We start from the raw sequence: 19,159 nt of genomic DNA, 5'->3' as shown, positions 1-19,159 counted from the left end.
AGGGGCCGCCCTCCACCTCCCAGAGAGCCCCGCCCCAAATAGCCAGGCCGAGCCCCCGCCGCCAGAAGGCCACCAGGCCCACAGGGGCACGCAGCACAAAGATCAGTGCCCCAAGAGGCAGCCCAGAGAGCCCTCCCCCCCGGGAAGACCAGCAAGGGGCCGCAGAGAGGTAATCCCAGCCAAAGACAGGGCGCCGGCGGGCCGGAGGACAGCCAACCCCTGAGACCAGCGAGAGATCACACCCCACAAAGGCAGACGAGCACCAGGGGCCACAAACCGGCAGGCCCCGAGACACCCCCACAACCGGAAAGAAGCCCGCCCACGCCGAAAGCGCCAATCCCCCCCACCGCCACCGCCACCCCCATCCCCAGTGAGCGGAGACCGGCCCGCCCCGTGCCAACCCCCGCCCGACACCCGACACAGGGCCGCCCCGCCCAGGGATGCAGGAGGCACACCCTCCACCCACCCGGCGGAGGCATGGGCGGCAGAGATGTATCACCCAGCACCCGACCCCACGGAGCAAACCCCTGTATGCCCCCCCCCCCAAATAAATAACTAAAATAAATAAATAAATAAATAAAAGAACGCACACGCACGCACATACACACTCCTACGCACCCATGCGCGCGCGCACACACACACACACACACACACACACACACACACACACACACACGGACACACACATGCGCGTGTGCGCACACACGCGCCCACACACACGCGCACACACACTGCTGCATTTGCTGAAAGATTTTTAATACAGGTATGTTGCCTTGACTTTGGCTGCACAGTCTTTTGCATAATCATTTTAATTTCCCGTATACAATATCTGTAATGTTTGATAGCAAATGCTAACTGGATGTAATACATGAAGTGTATGTATAACAAATGCTACGTAGCTATTTTCACTGACATATTACTCAGTTTATGTACACAATTATGTGTAATTATCTTCATTGCCACTATTTTCATGACTTTGAAACTGTGAATGTGAAATACTAATCATTAGTATTATATAGTAGTTGCAAAGTTTACCGGTTAGATTTTATATATGCTATATGTTTTATAGTAGATCATTTTGATTGTGTGGGACCCAAATGTTCACATTATTACCGACAGTAAATTTAAATATTAAAAAAAAATGCTGCCACAGCAGCAGCACGACACAGCCTCCCATTAGGGGTGGGGGAACTAATCGATTCTTAGATGCATCGTGATGTGGACATTGACGATTATTAATCATAAATGTCAATAAATGACACTGACAGAACAACAAAGTGGAACAAAAAGACGGAAAGTGGAAGTGCCCCCCGGACAGTTTATGGTGGTGCACCTAAGTGTAAGACGCTACCAGAATGGCTGAGCGTAAACTCCAACCCGCACCCGCTGGATTTAAAGCGAGCGTCTGGAAGCACTTTAGCTTTCTCGTAGTTGAAGGTAAAAATGAGCTGGACAAGAGCCAGACAATATGCAAGCTTCGTCATACAAGCTTCAAATATTTTGGGAACACGACAAATATGAGAAACCAAATAGCACGTTTCCACCCCAACCAGGAGGAAAAACAGCCAGCTGGAGTTGCTGCCGACCAGAGAATCATCGAGCAGGTGATAACTCATTTTCCACCCAACTCGGAAAAGTGTTTCTGCTTGAAACACTTTAACTGAGAAGGATTTGTGGCCATATTCGGTTGTTGATAAACAGGGCTTCGTGCTTTGTTGCGCACTTTGGAACTCAGACACAACGTCCCATCGCAACGTTATTTCACTGACACTGCAAATATTCTTGTATGAGTGCCGCTGGTACAGAAACCCGCATCTTGTATGAAAGCTGTTTTTGAGAGATTCTATGCTCAGGATTTTAGTTTGAATTCAGAAGTCTATTATTTATTTGTGAATAAGGGCAGATTTTTTATGTTGGTTACTCAGAATTTTGAGTTTTGTTCATTTTATACATGCTGCTGCTGGTGCACTTTACTTTTCCTGCTGTTTCTGTGCAATGGGAACAGACTATGCTTATTTGTTTATCTGAGTGTTCTAGCCTGCTTCTTTGAGGTGGAAAAAGTCTCAAACAAGATGGGTTAATTTGCTCTTAAACTAAACGACTAATCAAATTCGACTATGAAAAATCAAAGACGACCCAAATTGCAACTAAGTGTCAACATGTAAAAGATATGGTGTGAAAGAATGATCAGTAAAAGATATGGAGACGGGGGTCGTGTTTAATGAGCTCTGCTTCTGATGAATTGTGCAACTGTAACCACATGATGTTCTTGAATGTAACTTGTGAAGCATGTCTGAAACAAATGAAACATACCATACCATCTTAACAATAGGTTTATGAAAGTGGTTATAGTTTGCAGTGATCTAGAACTGCAACGTATCATACTGAGAGCTGTGTGCAACAAAATCTAACAATCAACTAACTAAAATCTAACAATAGTCAGCAATGCAGCTTGAAAGCACTGCGGATCACTCGAAAGTTAACAGTAGCAAGTGTTTCATTGAGGATCTTTGGTTACAAGATGCAACCAGAGTCCAAAGCAGGGCCCTCGTTTACAAAACAAGACTTCATTCATGACAAGAGCACCGAGGGAAAGGTCAGCTGTCAAAGACAAGAGGACCAGTGGAAAAAAGAATGACAGAAAGAAAGATGGCACAGCTGCAAGTGGATGACAGATGTGTGCAGGGTGGGGGCCATGTCAGCACATAAATTCTCATTCTCTTATTCACCCCTTGTCTGTGACACCATCACTCTTTTTGTCCACCTTTCATCTTAAAAAAAAAAAAAAAGGCTATAAAGCAGCCTTCTCCTTGAACCAATAAGTCCATGAACTCCCCCACAACCACAGTCATGAATGAAAAGTGCCTAGTCGGGTATGACTTTTGTTTGGAGACATATTTCTTTTATTACCTCCCGCTCTGCCCTCCCTCCCTTGCCCACACACGCGTACTCACGTGCACACGTGCACACACACACACACACCAATAATTTCCTCCCAAGATGAACAAAGGAAGAGAGAATGGCGTGGGATCGGTTTTACCAAAAGAAAGCTGAAATGAAGTCATCCAGGGATTCAATTCTCACACTTTATCCTTTCATTAACGAAAGAGGAAATGATCCCGCCTAATATCAAGGGGAGCAGGTGGTGGGGGCAACTCTGGTACCATGCCTAAACAGACGCCACTTGCCAGTACACACACACATGCAAAGATCAGTCTACTCACAGGCTGTTGAGAACCAAAGCGGAGGAGCTGCTGCTTTCACAAATCTTTTGGTAACACTATTCCACCATTTTAAAAAAAGATACAGTTACGCATGTTTTGCGGTCTGCATACATTACTGCAACGCTGTATTTTCACTGGAAACCCAGAAAAGCCTGTTTCACTCAAGTTTGAAATTGCAGCTGCAGATGACATGGAAATTTAATTGTCCATTCTTTATGCATACAAACTCAAAATTACAAACTGGTATTAGTTTTTAATTATGTTACAGTGATGTTTCCAAGGATGTTATGTGTATATATCTACCAACTGAGGAAGCACAACTTTAGCAGGAGTTAAATTTGCTAAACTCTTGTAATAACTACATTTTATTTATGTGTACATGAAATGATTGACAGGTGTGCGAAGCGACAAACAGTGCAAATTTTCATTTTATGCCATACAGCTGCGGCACACTTTTGCTTTGTCAGGCAAAACTAAGACTTACGGCCATAAAGGGTCGAAAAGATGCCATTTTGGAAAATAGCTGTAGAATAAAACTACAACTTTTAATCTTAAATGTAACACAGGCACGGCCAACAGTGAGTAACAATGTGTAACTAGACTTTATATTGCTAACAGTAGGTTGAAGTCTCAAGTAAAATTGCATTTAAACTCTTTTTATGACTCAAAACCACAGTAATATTGTTGTCCCGCTGTTATCTGAAAACATGCAAATGTAATCCCTTGTAGAGCATCCTCTCAGGTCAAACGGAAGTAAATATTTATCCTAGTACGTGTGTGACAAACAGACGCTACAACAAACACAATAAAAATGGACTGTAAACTGCAGATTGAGGACAAGGTTTGCACAAAGTCCACTAAATCTCTCTCTACAGCGAGTCCAAGGTTGACTGACAGCTGTCACAACACGTCATTCCCTCCACCCCAACCCCTACCTGCAAACCTCAATCATTCGTCAGTAGCAGGACGATATCTCTCCCCCCCTTCCCTAATCGCTCAACAACTGCCCGCAGCTTTGCCCTCCTCCCCCATTAATACATAATCTGCCATTTCCAGGACTAATATGCCAGGACCCTCCCCCCATCATCATCACGCTAGAGGAAAAAAAACGCGGCTAGTGTGTCACGCAGAGCATGACTGACCTGTGTGGACATCGAACCGCCGAGCCTGAGTCTTAACGGGACCCGGTACACCTCCGTGGGATGAAAGTAATGTAGTGGAAATCCCAATGTGCCGTATCTGGCAACCAATGCCCCCGAGGAATGGGACGTGAGTGAGCCTTAGTCATATGGAGGCGGGGTCTTACAGTATATGGAGGTGGGCGTGGTCACAGCATACCTATTGACACTTAATTTGAAGAGTCATTCTTTAACTTTTAAGGGTGTGCTGTTTGTATGAACATAAAACTAATTACTGCTATTAACTGGACTTATTTTTACACTTGTGTCGGCAATGAAGAATAGATCAAATGAGATGCAAAGTCACTTGTTACACTGCACCTTTGGCCTTCTTCATTACATTTGTTTTTACGTTACACAGCTTTTTCCAGGTTTTAGCAGTGGTTAGCTTCTTTTTACCCTTCTAGTTCGAATGCTAAACCATTGCTAAAACGATAGTCATTTCTATTTCCATTATTTCCAAAGTGGGAAAAAATATATTTAAAGATACTGGAGGTAGACCAGCATCCACACCAAGAAAAATGTTGCCAATGCAGAAATATACTTCCAACACACATTTGTTGCCATGTTTTCTACATGCAAACAAGCCCTTCTTCACTGATTGGGATGTATGCACGTGTCGACCTGTGCTAAACACACCAGCCTTTCATTGAAGGAGGACCTAAGAGTTTGTTAATACTGCAAAGACAAAAAATGATTAAGAAGTCTGTTGCAGTGCAGTCTGCCTCAATGTCAACTTGACACGGTCTGTGTTCATAGTCTAAGAGTACAGAATGAGAGTATTTGTGGATTAGTGCGACAGTGGATACGGAGGATCTAAGGGATTAAACCTCCCCTCTGTCTTGTCACTCACTATGTGCAGAGAGAATGACACACTCACACAACAGCCATCAACACTGTAATTTGATTTAATCGATGCAGCAAATTTCTTGATATTGCCATTCAAATAAGAAAATTGCTATCTGTGCTGGAACTACTTATATAGCGCTCACGAGCTTGTAGTGTTAGGTAAGATCCGCCTGTGCAAGCAGTATGCACCTTGTCAGGCAACTGTAGGTAGATTGTGTAGCCTTTTCAGGCTACTCTGCTGCACCATCATTATCATAATGAAATTAGACATGTATGTTTACAACGACATTAGCTTGAGGGGAAAATGAAAGCTGCATTTAACAGCAATACTACACCAGCTGCATAGCTTAAGAAGATTGTATATTACGGGGTTATAAACAACGGCCTGTCCTGCTCTATTTGGTTTGGTTCTCAATTATTTTCTGTCATGCACCACCACCAGACAGAAATGTTTTCACGCCCCCCCGATTTGATGAGAAACTGATTCAAGGGTCGAACTGTATGTTGAGTACGACAAATTTATACACGTTGGCAGGTCTGCAGTAACACTGAAAGTACTCCCTGCCTCTCACGCCCCCCCGACAATTCTGACAGCCCACCCCACTATTTGAGAAGCACCGGGTTAGAGCAAAATGAGAAATACATCCGTGCAAGGAAACTGTGGCTTGCAGACTACAACAGGGGCAAATGAACACAAATCAGGATGTGTTAAAGCAGAAAACGATAAATCAACTCCAAGCTGGATCAAGGCAAATAGCTCATGGTCAAGTTGAAAAAGAGTAAAACGAAAAGAAGATTTACTTGTGTCAGGAGATGCCATAGTGGACACGATGACTGGTGGACCGGTGCGGCGACTGAGCTTCTGATTAGCAACCAGAGCACCTTGCCCTTGAGCGGTGCCTCCCACGGGGAGAGCATTGTCTGGTGCAGACACACCAACCTTCCGACTCATCTGGGGACTTGGGTGAGGGCTGTGCATGGGTGACAACGGCAGCAAGCTCCGGTCCCTCTTCATCAGCTCCATGGGTACTGTGTAATTGGTAGAGTATGCTTTGGGTACCTGCTGTGGCGGTTGAGGTAATGCTGGCATGGAGACGGGCATCTGCTGTGGCATTCCTGGCATGGAGTGAATGGAACCTGGTATTGCAGGCATTGATCCAGTCATCTGCTGTGGCATGATCTGCATACCCTGCATAGGCAACCCTGGCATGGTCACCCCAGAGGAATATGCAGACATTGGTCTCGATTGAACGGGCATCATGGCTCCCACATATGGGCCTGGGGAGCGAGGTGGTTGGCCTGGGAAAGCTTCCAGGAGCTGCTGAGAGGGTGCACTGCTTGGCCTTCTGCCTATTACCTCTCCTATCCTTGGTGAGATGGTGTGCATGGCACCCGGTGTCTGTGGCGGCATCAGTTGAGGGTCAATATTCAAAGCCTGTGAAGGATGTGGATGCTGGTGGTGGTGTTGATAGACATCTGAGCGGTGGCTGAAACTATTAGAACGCCCTCGCATGGGGGTCTGAGGCTGAGAGGGCGCTGGGGGAGCTTCAGCCGGCCGCTTACAGCTGTGGACCAGGCGAGAGAGCACACGTGCCTGCCCAAGGTTGGGTGCCACTGTGCGGACATCATTCTCCTCCATGACAGCCAGCATGCTAGTGGAGTCAAATCCCTGCTGGATGAGCGAGGAGATGGTGCTCTCAGAGATGCCTTCATTTCGCAGCAGGGCAAGAAACTCGGGATCCACTGTCTTCTTGGTATCCACGGGCAAAGGTGTTTGTGGGGCAGCAGGTGGAGGGGCGGGAAGGGGAGCAGGTGGTTGAGCAACTGGAGGGGCCGGAGTTGGCACTGCTTGCACAGTAGCTGGTGCAATTGGGGCAATCGTGGCAGTCTGCACTGGGGCGGGAGATGGAGGAAGTGGAGCTGCCACAGGAAGTTTAGGATCAGAGATTGGGATGGTGTTCGGAGGAGGCAAACACTGCTGCTGCTGCAGGTGTTGCTGAAGCTGCTCCTGCTGAAGCTGCTGTTGTTGCATTTGTTGCTGCTGAAGCTGCTGTTGCTGAAATTGCTGCTGCTGTATTTGTTGTTGCTGCAATTGCTGCTGTTGCAGTTGCTGTTGTTGCAGTTGTTGCTGCTGCAGTTGTTGCTGTTGCAGTTGTTGCTGCTGCTGTAATTGCTGCTGCTGCTGAACAGTAAAGGGTGAGGCTGTCTCCTGCCTCATTAACATACCCTGACTGGAGGGATCCACCACAAGGCAGGTAGCAGCCTGCTGCTGCTGATCCAGCGGTCGTCCGTTGACATCTGTATAGACCGACTGACCGGCCAAAGGTGGGGGCTCACTTGCATATCGAGGAGATGCATGCTCCATGTTGTAGTGGGCAGGAGATGGTTCCCGAGAAGGTATGCGCTGTTGACCGTCAGGCATCATTTTGGAAGCACCAGGTTCTCTGTAGGCCCGATTCAGCTCGTGAGCAGTCGGAGTAGACGGAGGAGGAGGTAAAGGCGACTGGGGGGCTTGAGGTCCTCCTCTCCCGCCCTGACCTTGATCCCAAGCAGGACGAGTCCCGGGAGTTAGCCCAAAATGGGAGCCTGACCGACTGAGGGGATGAGGGTGAGGCGGTAGAGCCTGGTGCTCTGGCCGGTAAAAGCCCTCTGGTGGTCGAGGAGTCATGGCTGGATCATGTGGGTAGTAATCCTGATGTGGAATGGATCCTCTGTGAGCCATCGCTGCTCGTTCGTAGTGGTTCAGGTCTGGCACAGAACCCTTCCTCAGACCCCCTGCGTAAACTTGTCCGTAGTCTTGGTAGGAATATGGCTCCCGTTTCAAATTCAGGTCAGGAGGACGCACCCCTGCTGGAGGCTCGTACCAGCCCTCTCCTCCCTCTCCGTATGACAGAGAGCTCCTCCGGCCGGCTACTCTTGCCTGCTGCTCATAGACACTGTCAGTCCTGTCCCACTGACCCTCATTCCCACCTAAAGTGTCCCAACTGTGGGAGCGACCGAGATTTAACTGTTTGTTGGTGACAAGCATTGGAGAAAAAAAGCTGAGAAAACCGAGTATATACCACACAAAATGAGTACTCCACTTGTGGCACTTCTTGTTCAAGTCCTTGTGTTCAATAGCATCAAAAATGCAACAGAGAGAGGTAGTTAAGGAACAAGCAGAAAAGAAGGCAAAGCAGGGGTCGACTGTTTCACCCGATATCTGGTTGTAATATTGTATGTCCGTGCTATCAGATGCCTCCCCCTCCAGCTGATATGTCCTTGAATAATTAATCTCCGGTTTTGCTGGCTTGGAAAGAGAACACCGCACATAAACAGAGTACACAGCCTACGCAACTTTACGCTATGACAGGGTGCATGATTGAGCCACCAAATGTCGATTATGAAAAAAACAAAAAACAAAAAGGAGGGGCACGGTTGGGTTAGATGTAGGGATGGGCTTGTACTAATCCAATAGGATTTAGCTCTCCCGTCTTTGGTACATTTTACTCGCTCTGCCGATTGCTACGAGGGATTACAACCAAATAAAGCCTGTTTAATTCCACTTGTGACGTCACGTGAACCAGATATGAGCGTACGCGGCAACGGCGGTGGCAACTGATGGAGCCAATCATCAACAGTCCCTCACATCCACGCCTGAAGTGTCACCTACCTGAAGCTGATGATGTGTCGCCAACAGGTTTCCGCCTTCAGTTTGCCTGATTCCCCAGTGGAGGGAGGGCGCTCGCGGCGTTATCGAGTGAAATACGCTTCTCTCTGCTAAGTCCCATGTGCTGTCAGTAAATGTCAAATCCACTCTGATTGGGCACTAATCCTCCAGGCCTCGTGCTAGTTGCAGAGCCTCCACGCAACTGCTGCCCTACTGGTCCTGAAACATCCCCAATGGCTGTGTAGCACTTTGCACTGCCCCACTATGAGTCATTTAAGGCGCCCTACATAAAAAAACAAAAAAAGTTCAGAGCTGTAATTGACAAGAGGGCTTTCTCAACCAACATCATGTAATTACTGCTGATTGTTAAGATTTAGGATATATTTACAATATATGTTCATGCTATAAATTACATGTTCACCTTGAGTAGTTCTGTAGTCTGCAGAAAAAACTAAAATGCCGGGAGGACTGTAGTTTGTGTTGGGGGCAGGGTGCTTCTCTGTGTGATGGCTGTTAATCCAAAGCACTTCTAACCTTTGGCTTGAACGCAGACAAATACAACACAATAGAGGCGTGCTACATTTTAAACATGCCAAAATAATCACAGACTGAGATTTATGTCCCCTGTGTTTCAATTGTGAATAGTTTGTGAACAAAGCTGGATGCCAGAGGTACATAACTTTATGTGCGCTACCGTGTTCCTAACTTTAATCGTGCAAAATGTATTCATGCTTAAGATTTACCAAAAAAAAAAAATGCATGCCGTACAATCATATTTGGAGCACACACATACTGTGCAAGCATGATCTTGTATCACATTTCTTTCCGCCCAGCTGCAGCACCTCCCTTAGTTAATATCTCCTTTTTGTTCATGCAACTAAAGCCTCGGCCTTGGTCTGCCGCGCATATATGAATAAACAATGACTCAAAGCGAAAATGCAGCGCTGCAGGAGAAATAAATACAAGTGTCTCCTATGCTGTCACGAAACAAATGCATGATGCGAATGTTAAACACTACATTTGACTTATTGCGGCAGCGAGGGGCAGGAGGCACTGAATGGAAATGGGATTACAGAGAATAACGCTGTCAGTTTGGATTGTAATGCACACTTAACAGACATTAGGCGCACGGATGCCTTGTATGCAAGTCTACTGATGCAATGATTGTCTTTAAAAGCATCTCTACAGGGACTGAATGAGCCACAAAATGGGTGATCATAATCATACACCATTTCATTTTTTTAAATAATATTTGATTATATTACTTTGCAATACATTGCCGTGTGATTATAAAGAACCTATCATATGATGGATTACAATGCATTAAGAGGCCTGACTGTCACCGAGGCACCGTGACAAATACCCAGATGCCCCCTTGTGGCATATGTGCCCAAGCACAGTTTTGTAAATATCAACACACACCCATCGACCCAGTTCACATCATGCTCACCTCCCACCCCCTGCCCAGATCTTAGCTCTGGATAAACGGCAATGCCGGGCACTGGTGCTGCTGTTGCCCTTGCCAATGCATACTGGCAACGCATATGGAGCGGACATAAGGAGGGTGGGGGGAAACAGGGGGAAGGAAGGAGAAAGTGACAGGTGTTTGCCATATTTCTCTTATTGCTGTCCTAGTCCTCCTGGCATGTTCTCAAAGGGACAACAGACGGAACACTTGTATGACTCACTGGAAGCTGAAATCCACACTAAACTATGACAGTCTGGATTCAAGGAGGAATGTTGCAGCTCGTGACCGAGATGCTCAAATTCCTTTCCCTGAAGAGATGCTTTAAAAACATGGGCAAAAATAACTAATGCAAAGGTTTGATTGACATGGTCATGAAGGTATTCATTGAACAACAAGCTTAGTGGCATTGCAAAGATTGTCAATAATGAACTACGTGATTTCTTATTTTTTATCAAAAAATTCAAAAATGATCATTTCACTTTGTGATTATGGCGTACAAGTGGGGGCTGGGGGGGTGACGCAATGATTGAATCATCACTGAATTTGCATAACTGACCATGTCGCATTTGCAAAGTGAAAAACAATGAACTTTCTTCAGTCACTTTTGTTTGTCGCTTTTTTATGTCACAAACAAAACTGAGCCGCCTGTGAGTGCTTCTTAGATGGGGGAGGGGCAGCACTCGCCGCTCATTGAGTGTTATGTGCTCACCAAAAGACTCTTCTAGAGGGGTCTAAATTACTCACAAAATCAGGGGTGTCCACACTATTTCCACTGACGGCCACATACTGAAAAATCAAAAGATGCGGGGGCCGCTTTTACTTTTTTTTTTTTAAACAAACTCAAACAAAATATTTAATGTAACGTATATATATATATATATATATATATGTCAAACTTGTCTATAGCGGCCACTAGAGGGAGTCTGCAAAAGTGGCCGCTATAGACAGGTTGGCGTCCAGTTTGAATGTTGACCAGTAGAGGAAAAAAAAAAGGAAAAAATAATAATAATGTTGACCAGTAGAGGGCACTATGGGACTGCGGATAAAAGTTGTACAGCACTACTGATGTTCTTATTCTTTTTCTTGTGTTTTCTTTCTTTTCTTGGGAGAATGAACAGAATAAGAATTTCATTGCTTAGCATAACTGTCCGTTTTACTATGCATATGACAATAAAACTCTTGAATCTTGAATCTACTAGGCTTGTTATTATCCACGACCCACAGAACAAAGCTGTGCTAGTAATGTGTTACGCTTGTTTTTAATATTTTACTTTTTATACGGCAGAATGTCATTACAGCTTTAGTTCATCAGAAAGTGACGGGAAGTGACGGTGGGCGTCCCGAGCAGGAGAGCTAGGCTCAGTGCTAGCTGTGAGTTTGGAGAGAGTTGGGAAGTGTGTTTATGTTGGCGTGGATGTAAAGTCCTGCAGTGTTCTCCGCTGTTAATAAAGCCATTAAAGTGCATCGGCGACGTGAGTCTCTCCTTCCCCACAACAAGCGGCATTACAGTATTGACCAGTGCACATTGTCTCACACCAGGAAATAAACGGTGTCAGTTGTTACAGGCATTGCCTGGACAGCTATGTAGTGGGGCTTATTTAACCTTTTCCTTGTGGGCAAGCAGGAAGGAGAGACGAGACGTGTGTGTGTTCTGAACTGCTCTCTGGTGGCCGCGTTCAATAAATAAAGTTGGCAGAAGCAACAGGAGAAGTTTCCTTCTTTGCTTCGGAGCTGAATAACACTGACAAGTTAACAGACTAGTAGCGAACGGAAAAGAAGACGGCTTTGTTTGTGTCGAATACAGAAGACGAGGACTTTGATGGATTTGTGGATGAGGATTGATGAAAAATAACGTGAGTACATTCTAAAATACTTCAATTAAGTACAACCCAACTCAGTTTTGCTCCCGGGCCGCACTTTACACACTCCTGTGCTAAATATAGTGACAAAGTCACTAAGTTGCCAACACCGATCCCTCCTGCTCCGTCCTTTTATTCTCTGGCAGACCAGGTGCGTTATAATGTGTTCATAAGCGAGGGAAAACAGGCAGCTCCAAATGTGCAGTATTTGTGGCGGGCCGCTGCAGATAAACAAGCGTATGGGAAACACTGGTAGACCTTCACGCCAATGTTCATCAAAAGTGATCTTTACTATCCTCATTCAACAGACACAGTAAGTTCAAACAGTTATCACAAATAAAACGATGAACTATTTTTGAATGGCAATAAAAATAGTCAGAACTTGATCAAAATTGAAGAACGAGATACCATTTTTGGCTCAAGTCGAGATCTCAGGTGCGGCTGATGTTGCGAATCCCCCGACGGGATACGATTAGAACACAGCAAAAAGAAGACAGAACTAAAAATAACGTAAAACCTGTCTCACCCTCACAGATTCTGTCCAATCGCTGGCGTTTTACTTTGTGTTTGTCGGTCAGCGCCATGCTTTCAAGGTTTCCTGCACTTCTCCACCTTCACATCCAAAGTTGCGCAAGCCTCAGTCTGTTAGCTCGGTGACGTCGTGTGCCTGGAATGTGTAAACAACAAAACAGATTCAATCAAATCAACCACAGAGGCAATAAAACACTGCTTTTATTACCAAATCACATTACAACATATCAAAAATAACTTTCATGCTTATTTCGCTCTGCTAGATAGAGATGTTCTTTGATTAAATTGTGTCTATGCAAGTGAGTAAACAAGGCATTTCCCTGATCATTTACGTTCAATGAGTGATGCTCCTCTGAAGAGCAATCTTCTAATAGGTTCCTGCTGAGGCCTGGGATGGTGGTGGAGGGCAGCCCTGTTTTTAGGGGGAGGCAGATAGCGACGGAGAGTAAGGCACATCAATGCACACACACAAAGGGGGAATGTGGGTCAGTTAGTCAGCAGATAGGAAGTGGTTGCATCAGCAGACTAAAGACATTAAAAAAAGGGTGTATGATGAGTAGCGTGTCGTTCAGTTTCCTCCGATGACTTTTTCCTCCACGACTCATTTCCTGAAGGCTGCGCTTTGTTTCTCAATGATGCTGTTATGACATCTTTCACCACAATTAGACATTAGTGTTGCTTAGCGTTGAAGCAACAAGGTGGGGTGATGGACTTTTATGCGGGAAGGCAGTATTGCAGATGAGTCAAGTTTAAAGGAACAACAGTATTTCCCAGACATTCATTTATTGGTGGCGGCCTGCCAGGAATGACACCACCGCAGACACATTTGCCACTACTTTTTTTTTTTTTTTTTTAAGATTTGGCACGACCCGTTTGCTTTCACTCATGACCATATTATAAATGGGACGTAACTCTGCCTCATACACACCCGGTCTGCCAAACAATAAGAAGACGTTGCAGGAGGGAACTCAGTGTTGCTGGCTTAGCGACTCAAAAAAGCAAGTAGTGATTATATATTGTCAAAAACGCACATTCCCCAACTCCTGTGTAAAAAAAATGCACGGCCCGATAATTCGGAACGGAATTGCTGACAGAATTGTGCAACTGGCCAATAAAAATAAAAACTGAATCTACTGGTGAACGCGGAATCTTGCTGAAATTGACATAATGTGAATGAAAGGCTGTTATCATGAGGAGAAGGAACGTTTGTGTGGCATTTGTGTTTCCTCGGCGAACCGTTCAATCATGGAGGAATCTCATCACCAAAACTAGCCCCCCCCCCCCGAACTAAAATGTCAAAACGGCGACCGGAAACACTGGCAAAAGTTGGAGTGAGTAGAACACATTCACGACCTCTCATCCGCAGAAGCCTGAAAAACATACCACAACTGACTTGGTCACGCATTATAAATGCATCTATTCAACAATATAGCAAACTATGATAGGTGCAATGACGTGTACATTATCTTTAAAATCAGTGCACACTTAAATGGAGCCCAGGCCTGGAAACATCATGAATGTTTTGTTTTGTTTCTTTATTTCCTTAAGCGCCCGTGCATCTGCCTAATAACACACATGGGCATCTACCGCTGTACAAAATGAAACCAACAACCGTAAGTCAACAACTTCATGTTAAAAACATGAAAAAATGTCCACATTGTCAACACATTGCAAAGGAAGGAGAAGTGCAGCAGCACCACAAAGCCATGTCTTAAGAGGTGATGATTTATGTTCCAAAAAGTGCAATGTAGCAGAAAAAGAGGAGGCAGCGAGGCGAGGCTGCTTTTACTTTTCTCTCCCTTCATTAAACCGGAGTGTAGTGGGGCTCGGAGGGGCCCGTAAAGCAGTCACTCAAACTGCTCATTTATACTTTCCTCCTCCTTTAGTCCCAGCCTTCCTCTTCCTAACGCTTCATCGTGGTGACATCTGTCCATTCATCGCCATCTTTCTCAGTCTCACAACAAACTATTTCTTCTGCTGCCCGTTTAGGAAGGAGATTAGTCTGGTTTGTGTTGCGTGCGCCTTCTGTTGGTTGCTGCCAAATAGTGAAATCAATACACACAGTACCTACATTGCTGAGAACTTCATTTTATGTTTATGGCTACGAACAAACTTCCCTTCATCTCAAACCTAACTCTAACCCCTAATCTTCTGAACAGAACCGCTAACTTGCGCTAATGCTCATTTTGTACAAACAATAAGTCACAGACACAATGGATAATGGTGACATGATTGCACACAGCAGCCAAACTCCTTGAGGCTTATTGAGGCCTCCTTCTCTCTGCAGCTTGTTTCTTATAATGAACTCTGTAAACAAAGTCCAGCTATAAAATCTCAACTGGAGTAAATTGGCAATTTGTTTTCTGCATAATAACACAGCCTTACAGCACAACAGTATTTGGCTGATTAAATAAAAGGCACCGTAAACGTGTCTCAATATTTTGTTGAAATATTTAATGCTACAAACCTTCTTGCTGCAGTGATGTGTATGTGCTTTCTGAGTGCCGTTTGCTTTCAGCAAACTGGTGCATGTGCGTGATTTGGCAATACTTGATGACCCAGTAAACATATGGAATGCATATGAAGTTCTATGCCAAGGCAACCCAGTTTTTCCCAGCATTAATCCCATCGTCCTGCGGCTACAGAGGGCGGTCATTTACCACAAATATCTGTCAATTTGAATGTAAGGAAGTACACCAAAAAATAAAATTAATTATCATAGATATATAATAAAATGTAATAATAAAAAAAATAATAATAATAAAAAACAATGCATATACAGTAGACGCCCCTACAACGTAAATAATCCGTTCCGAGAACCTTTATGTTATAGGGACTTTATGTTATACAAAGCGTAAAATACATGTAAATAGCCTAATCTGTTCCAAGATCTTCCCAAACTCACCCCTTTGGCACTTCAAAATATTTAAAGTCCACCAAATATGGTGGGAAAATATAAGAATACATTAGCATAAACATAGTACAGTAACATTCCAATATAAAATAAGGTAATAAATAAGATTACTGTAAATGAATAAAACTGAAAAACAAAAACAATCCTACCGTTCACGAGATGTCTTGATCAGGAGCGCAAGTGGAGGCAGGAAGGAGGAGGAGGTCTAGCCTGAGTCGAAACGCGACTCAAAGAGTCTGAGAGTCATCTGGTCTCACAGACAAACGCACACGCACTACACGATAATGCTGTGTGCCAAATTTTAATTTGTAACTTAACTTAATTGTTTAAGTTAGTTTCAGGGGGACAACGAAGAGGAAGGAGTTTGAAGGGACAAGCCTGTCTCTCACACAAACTCACGTACGTGCTGTATAACTCAGCCAATGAGATGAGAGCGTAGGCAGTGACCCGATAATCAGCTAATGAGATGAGAGCGTAGGCGGTGCCTCGATAATCAGCCAATGAGATGAGAGCGGAAGCGGTGCCCCGGAAATCAGCCAATGAGAGCGTGATGCATCAGAAAGTGTCGGTGCAAGTCTGAACTTGCACCGACTTGAGGCATTAATAAAGTTGATTGAAAAAAAAAAAGACTTGCACTGACTTGACGCTTTATGTTATATGGAATTTCTTCTGTAATACGAAGCAAAAACTTTAAAAAAAATTATTTATGTTCAGTGGAATTTATGTAAAAGGAGGTTTATGTTATGCGAGGTACTACTGTATAGCGCTCAATTTGAATGTTAAAAAAAAGTAAAATCAACATGAATATGAATAAAATAAAATAAAAAAGTAAAAAAGTTTCTTGTAATAAACAAAGACAAGAATATACAAACATTTCTTCGTGGCATTTTTACTTGATGAATACATATGTTAAAGCGACAAATCAGAAAAACGACAGTACTATCTCCTGCTTTAATCACTTTCTCTTTAATCTCTAAGCCACACACACACACACACACACCAAACAACAGAAATACAATTTTAGACAGACACAATGAACAGTATACCAACCAATTTCCTTGGATTGTTTACATGGACACTTGTTGCTAGGCAGACTAATATATGCCTGCAAGCACGATGAATGGGCCTGATTCCAATCTGAATCGTAGGTTGCAATGACCCACAGGCAAATGGACCTTGTAGTGTAAATCAAGCAAAAGTTTAATTCAACACATGGGGCACAGGGCTACGCTGCCCCACACAACAGAGAAAGGACAGGCAAAGGGGGGAGGAACAGTCAAACACTACCACACTTGCTCAAATTCAAAATCCTCTGTTAAGATTACAACATAGCAATTAAAAAAACACTTGAAAATGGAACAGCTGGGCCAACTCCTTCAACTGAGAGCAGGCTGATTAAGCTAAAGTGCAGAACGCACAAAGGAGCACTGAGCATGACTAATGGGAAGCTTCATGCAGCTACACAAAACATGAAAACTGATATCACAACAATTCGCTTCTGCCGCAACATCTACTTGAACAAAGTCACATTTACGAGAATGAAGAAACCACACTTAATCTCAAAATGACGCCTATTCATCAGACATTTTCCAAGAATACCCTCTGAACAAGTCCACGCTGATTACTCTGCCTCATTTTTCCAAGTGTCGGGAGGTCACAAGTGGCAGTTTAAATTGTTCAATTTAATGATCTGTCCTTGCCTAATTAGCAACCGAGCACCTGATGCATATGCAACAATTATAAAAGCACTTAGAAGCCCCGACGTGAGATCACGACTCAAGAGGAGGGGAATCGTGTCGAATGGGTATAAGTTCACTGGTTGGCATGTCTGGCGGGGGGTAAAACATAATAGGGAAACTTAATTAACACTCAGACAGTAATTTGTAGGTCTGTTTTTGTTTCGCTATCACAGCATAGCAGCAACACAATTTAAATGTACAGTACTAATTACGTCAGCGCAGTTCCATCCATTTTCTAGGAAGCCAGAGAGCAAAAAGGGAACCAACGCACAGATACGACCTTGCAAACTCCACAGAGAGATGCACAGATGGAGATACAAACCCACTATCTCCTTATTGTGAGACCAACATGCTAACCACTATGTCACCGTGCAGGATATCAGCACAGTTGTGACAGAGATGCCCAATTTGTGCACAAGTTGTGATGGAAACGTGGATCATGTTGATGTCTTAATTTGTTAACCATAAAACAAAAGCAGGATTCAGAAAGTCAGACTAAAAAACAATTTACATTGTACCTAAATGACTAAATAACGACTATGCTCTGCTTTAGAATATTATAGCGCATGTTGGAATTCATGCTTCTTCTCAATGAACCGTAGCTCCCCAGTACCTGCAACACTCATGCATTTCGTATGATTCGGTTTTCAACAAAAATATTTGGCCAAATTTTGTCTGGGTTCTTGTACACCGTCTCGGTTATCTCACCATATTGCGGATAACAAACTGTTGCATCTTACATGGTTTTCACTAAAACAGTGTACTTGTTTTTGCATGCATGCTGTTTATACTCTGGTTAAATGGAGCTGAAAAATATAAACTATGACATTTATTTTGGTTTGTTTTTGTTTCACCCCAATAAACACACGGTTATATCGTGGATTATTACGAGCAATACATCGACAACTGCAGTATCGGCATATCAAGATATTATCATGATCGTAAGTCATATATTGTGTATCGTATTCTGAGGCAGCCTCAAATTCCTAGCCATTGTGATGAGTTATTTTCAGTGGATAGTAAATTTAAACTGCTATACAAGCTGTACACAGACTACTCTGAAGTACATCCACATTTACTTTCTTTTGTATTGTCGCTTGAAAAGCTATACTATGACTGATTTTGTGACATGCTGTTGTTTGCAACATTACAGGGTGTATTCCATGTATTTATTTATAGTCATTTGTATGAAACCAAGGAGACCTTCACCAAAGTGCTGAAATAAAAACTATAATGTTCCTAAGTAGAGTGCAAAGCTCCACCAAGGCTGAACTGTGGAGTGGAGAACTATACATGAGGAGTGATATATTTATGTTTGCCCTTCACTTTTGCATTTAAAGCAAATAAAAACAGTGTGGTACAAGATGAATATCTAAACGCACGATGTGTGCGTCTATTAGGCAATCTTCCCTATCGAAGGCCTTGGATTGAATAGACCAAAGAAAAATACATAGACAAGCAGCCAGGCTACCTCTCAACCACCTGCTAGCAAGAATACAGAAACTATAGCCAAAAAAAGATTCAAGGGCAGAGATGGCTTGAATGCAATTTAGAGGAAAAAGCGGGCGGGAGGTCTTAGCGGTGGAAAAGGGACGAGAAAGGTCAGGGTTGAAATGTAAGCAAGGGAGGAAAATAAATGTGTTATTTGAAACGTTTCAGTAGTTCACATAGTTCGCCTTGTGCGCCAGGTTTATCATCACTTGGACCTTGTAGTGCACAGGAAAGCAAACACACTTTATTTTAGACTC

At 43.9% G+C, this 19,159-nt stretch overlaps 1 protein-coding gene across 5 annotated transcripts in view; it reads right to left on the bottom strand.

The window, feature by feature from the left end:
- The window catches only part of ctbp2a (C-terminal binding protein 2a), a 49,388-nt gene that overhangs the window by 19,700 nt on the left and 10,529 nt on the right, over positions 1–19,159 (bottom strand). Inside the window, exons 1-2 of one of the 5 annotated variants that reach the window (XM_054797962.1) lie at positions 13,091–13,107; positions 12,754–12,894 (exon numbers count right to left, since the gene is read on the bottom strand). The exons of 1 other annotated variant lie outside the window; for it this stretch is intronic. In XM_054797962.1, coding sequence (XP_054653937.1) covers positions 12,754–12,811 — 58 coding nt within the window. In that variant the 5' untranslated portion in view covers positions 12,812–12,894; positions 13,091–13,107. Of the gene's footprint in view, positions 1–6,052; positions 8,868–12,753; positions 12,895–13,090; positions 13,108–19,159 lie in introns of those variants that run through there. 3 more of the 5 variants (XM_054797961.1, XM_054797959.1, XM_054797960.1) reach the window with 3 other exon arrangements.

This window comes from Dunckerocampus dactyliophorus, chromosome 14, assembly GCF_027744805.1.
Source record: "Dunckerocampus dactyliophorus isolate RoL2022-P2 chromosome 14, RoL_Ddac_1.1, whole genome shotgun sequence".
In the NCBI taxonomy this organism is placed as follows: Eukaryota; Metazoa; Chordata; class Actinopteri; order Syngnathiformes; family Syngnathidae; genus Dunckerocampus; species Dunckerocampus dactyliophorus.
The sequence above is the reverse complement of the archived record's forward strand: the minus strand, read 5'-3'. Positions and strand labels throughout refer to the sequence as shown.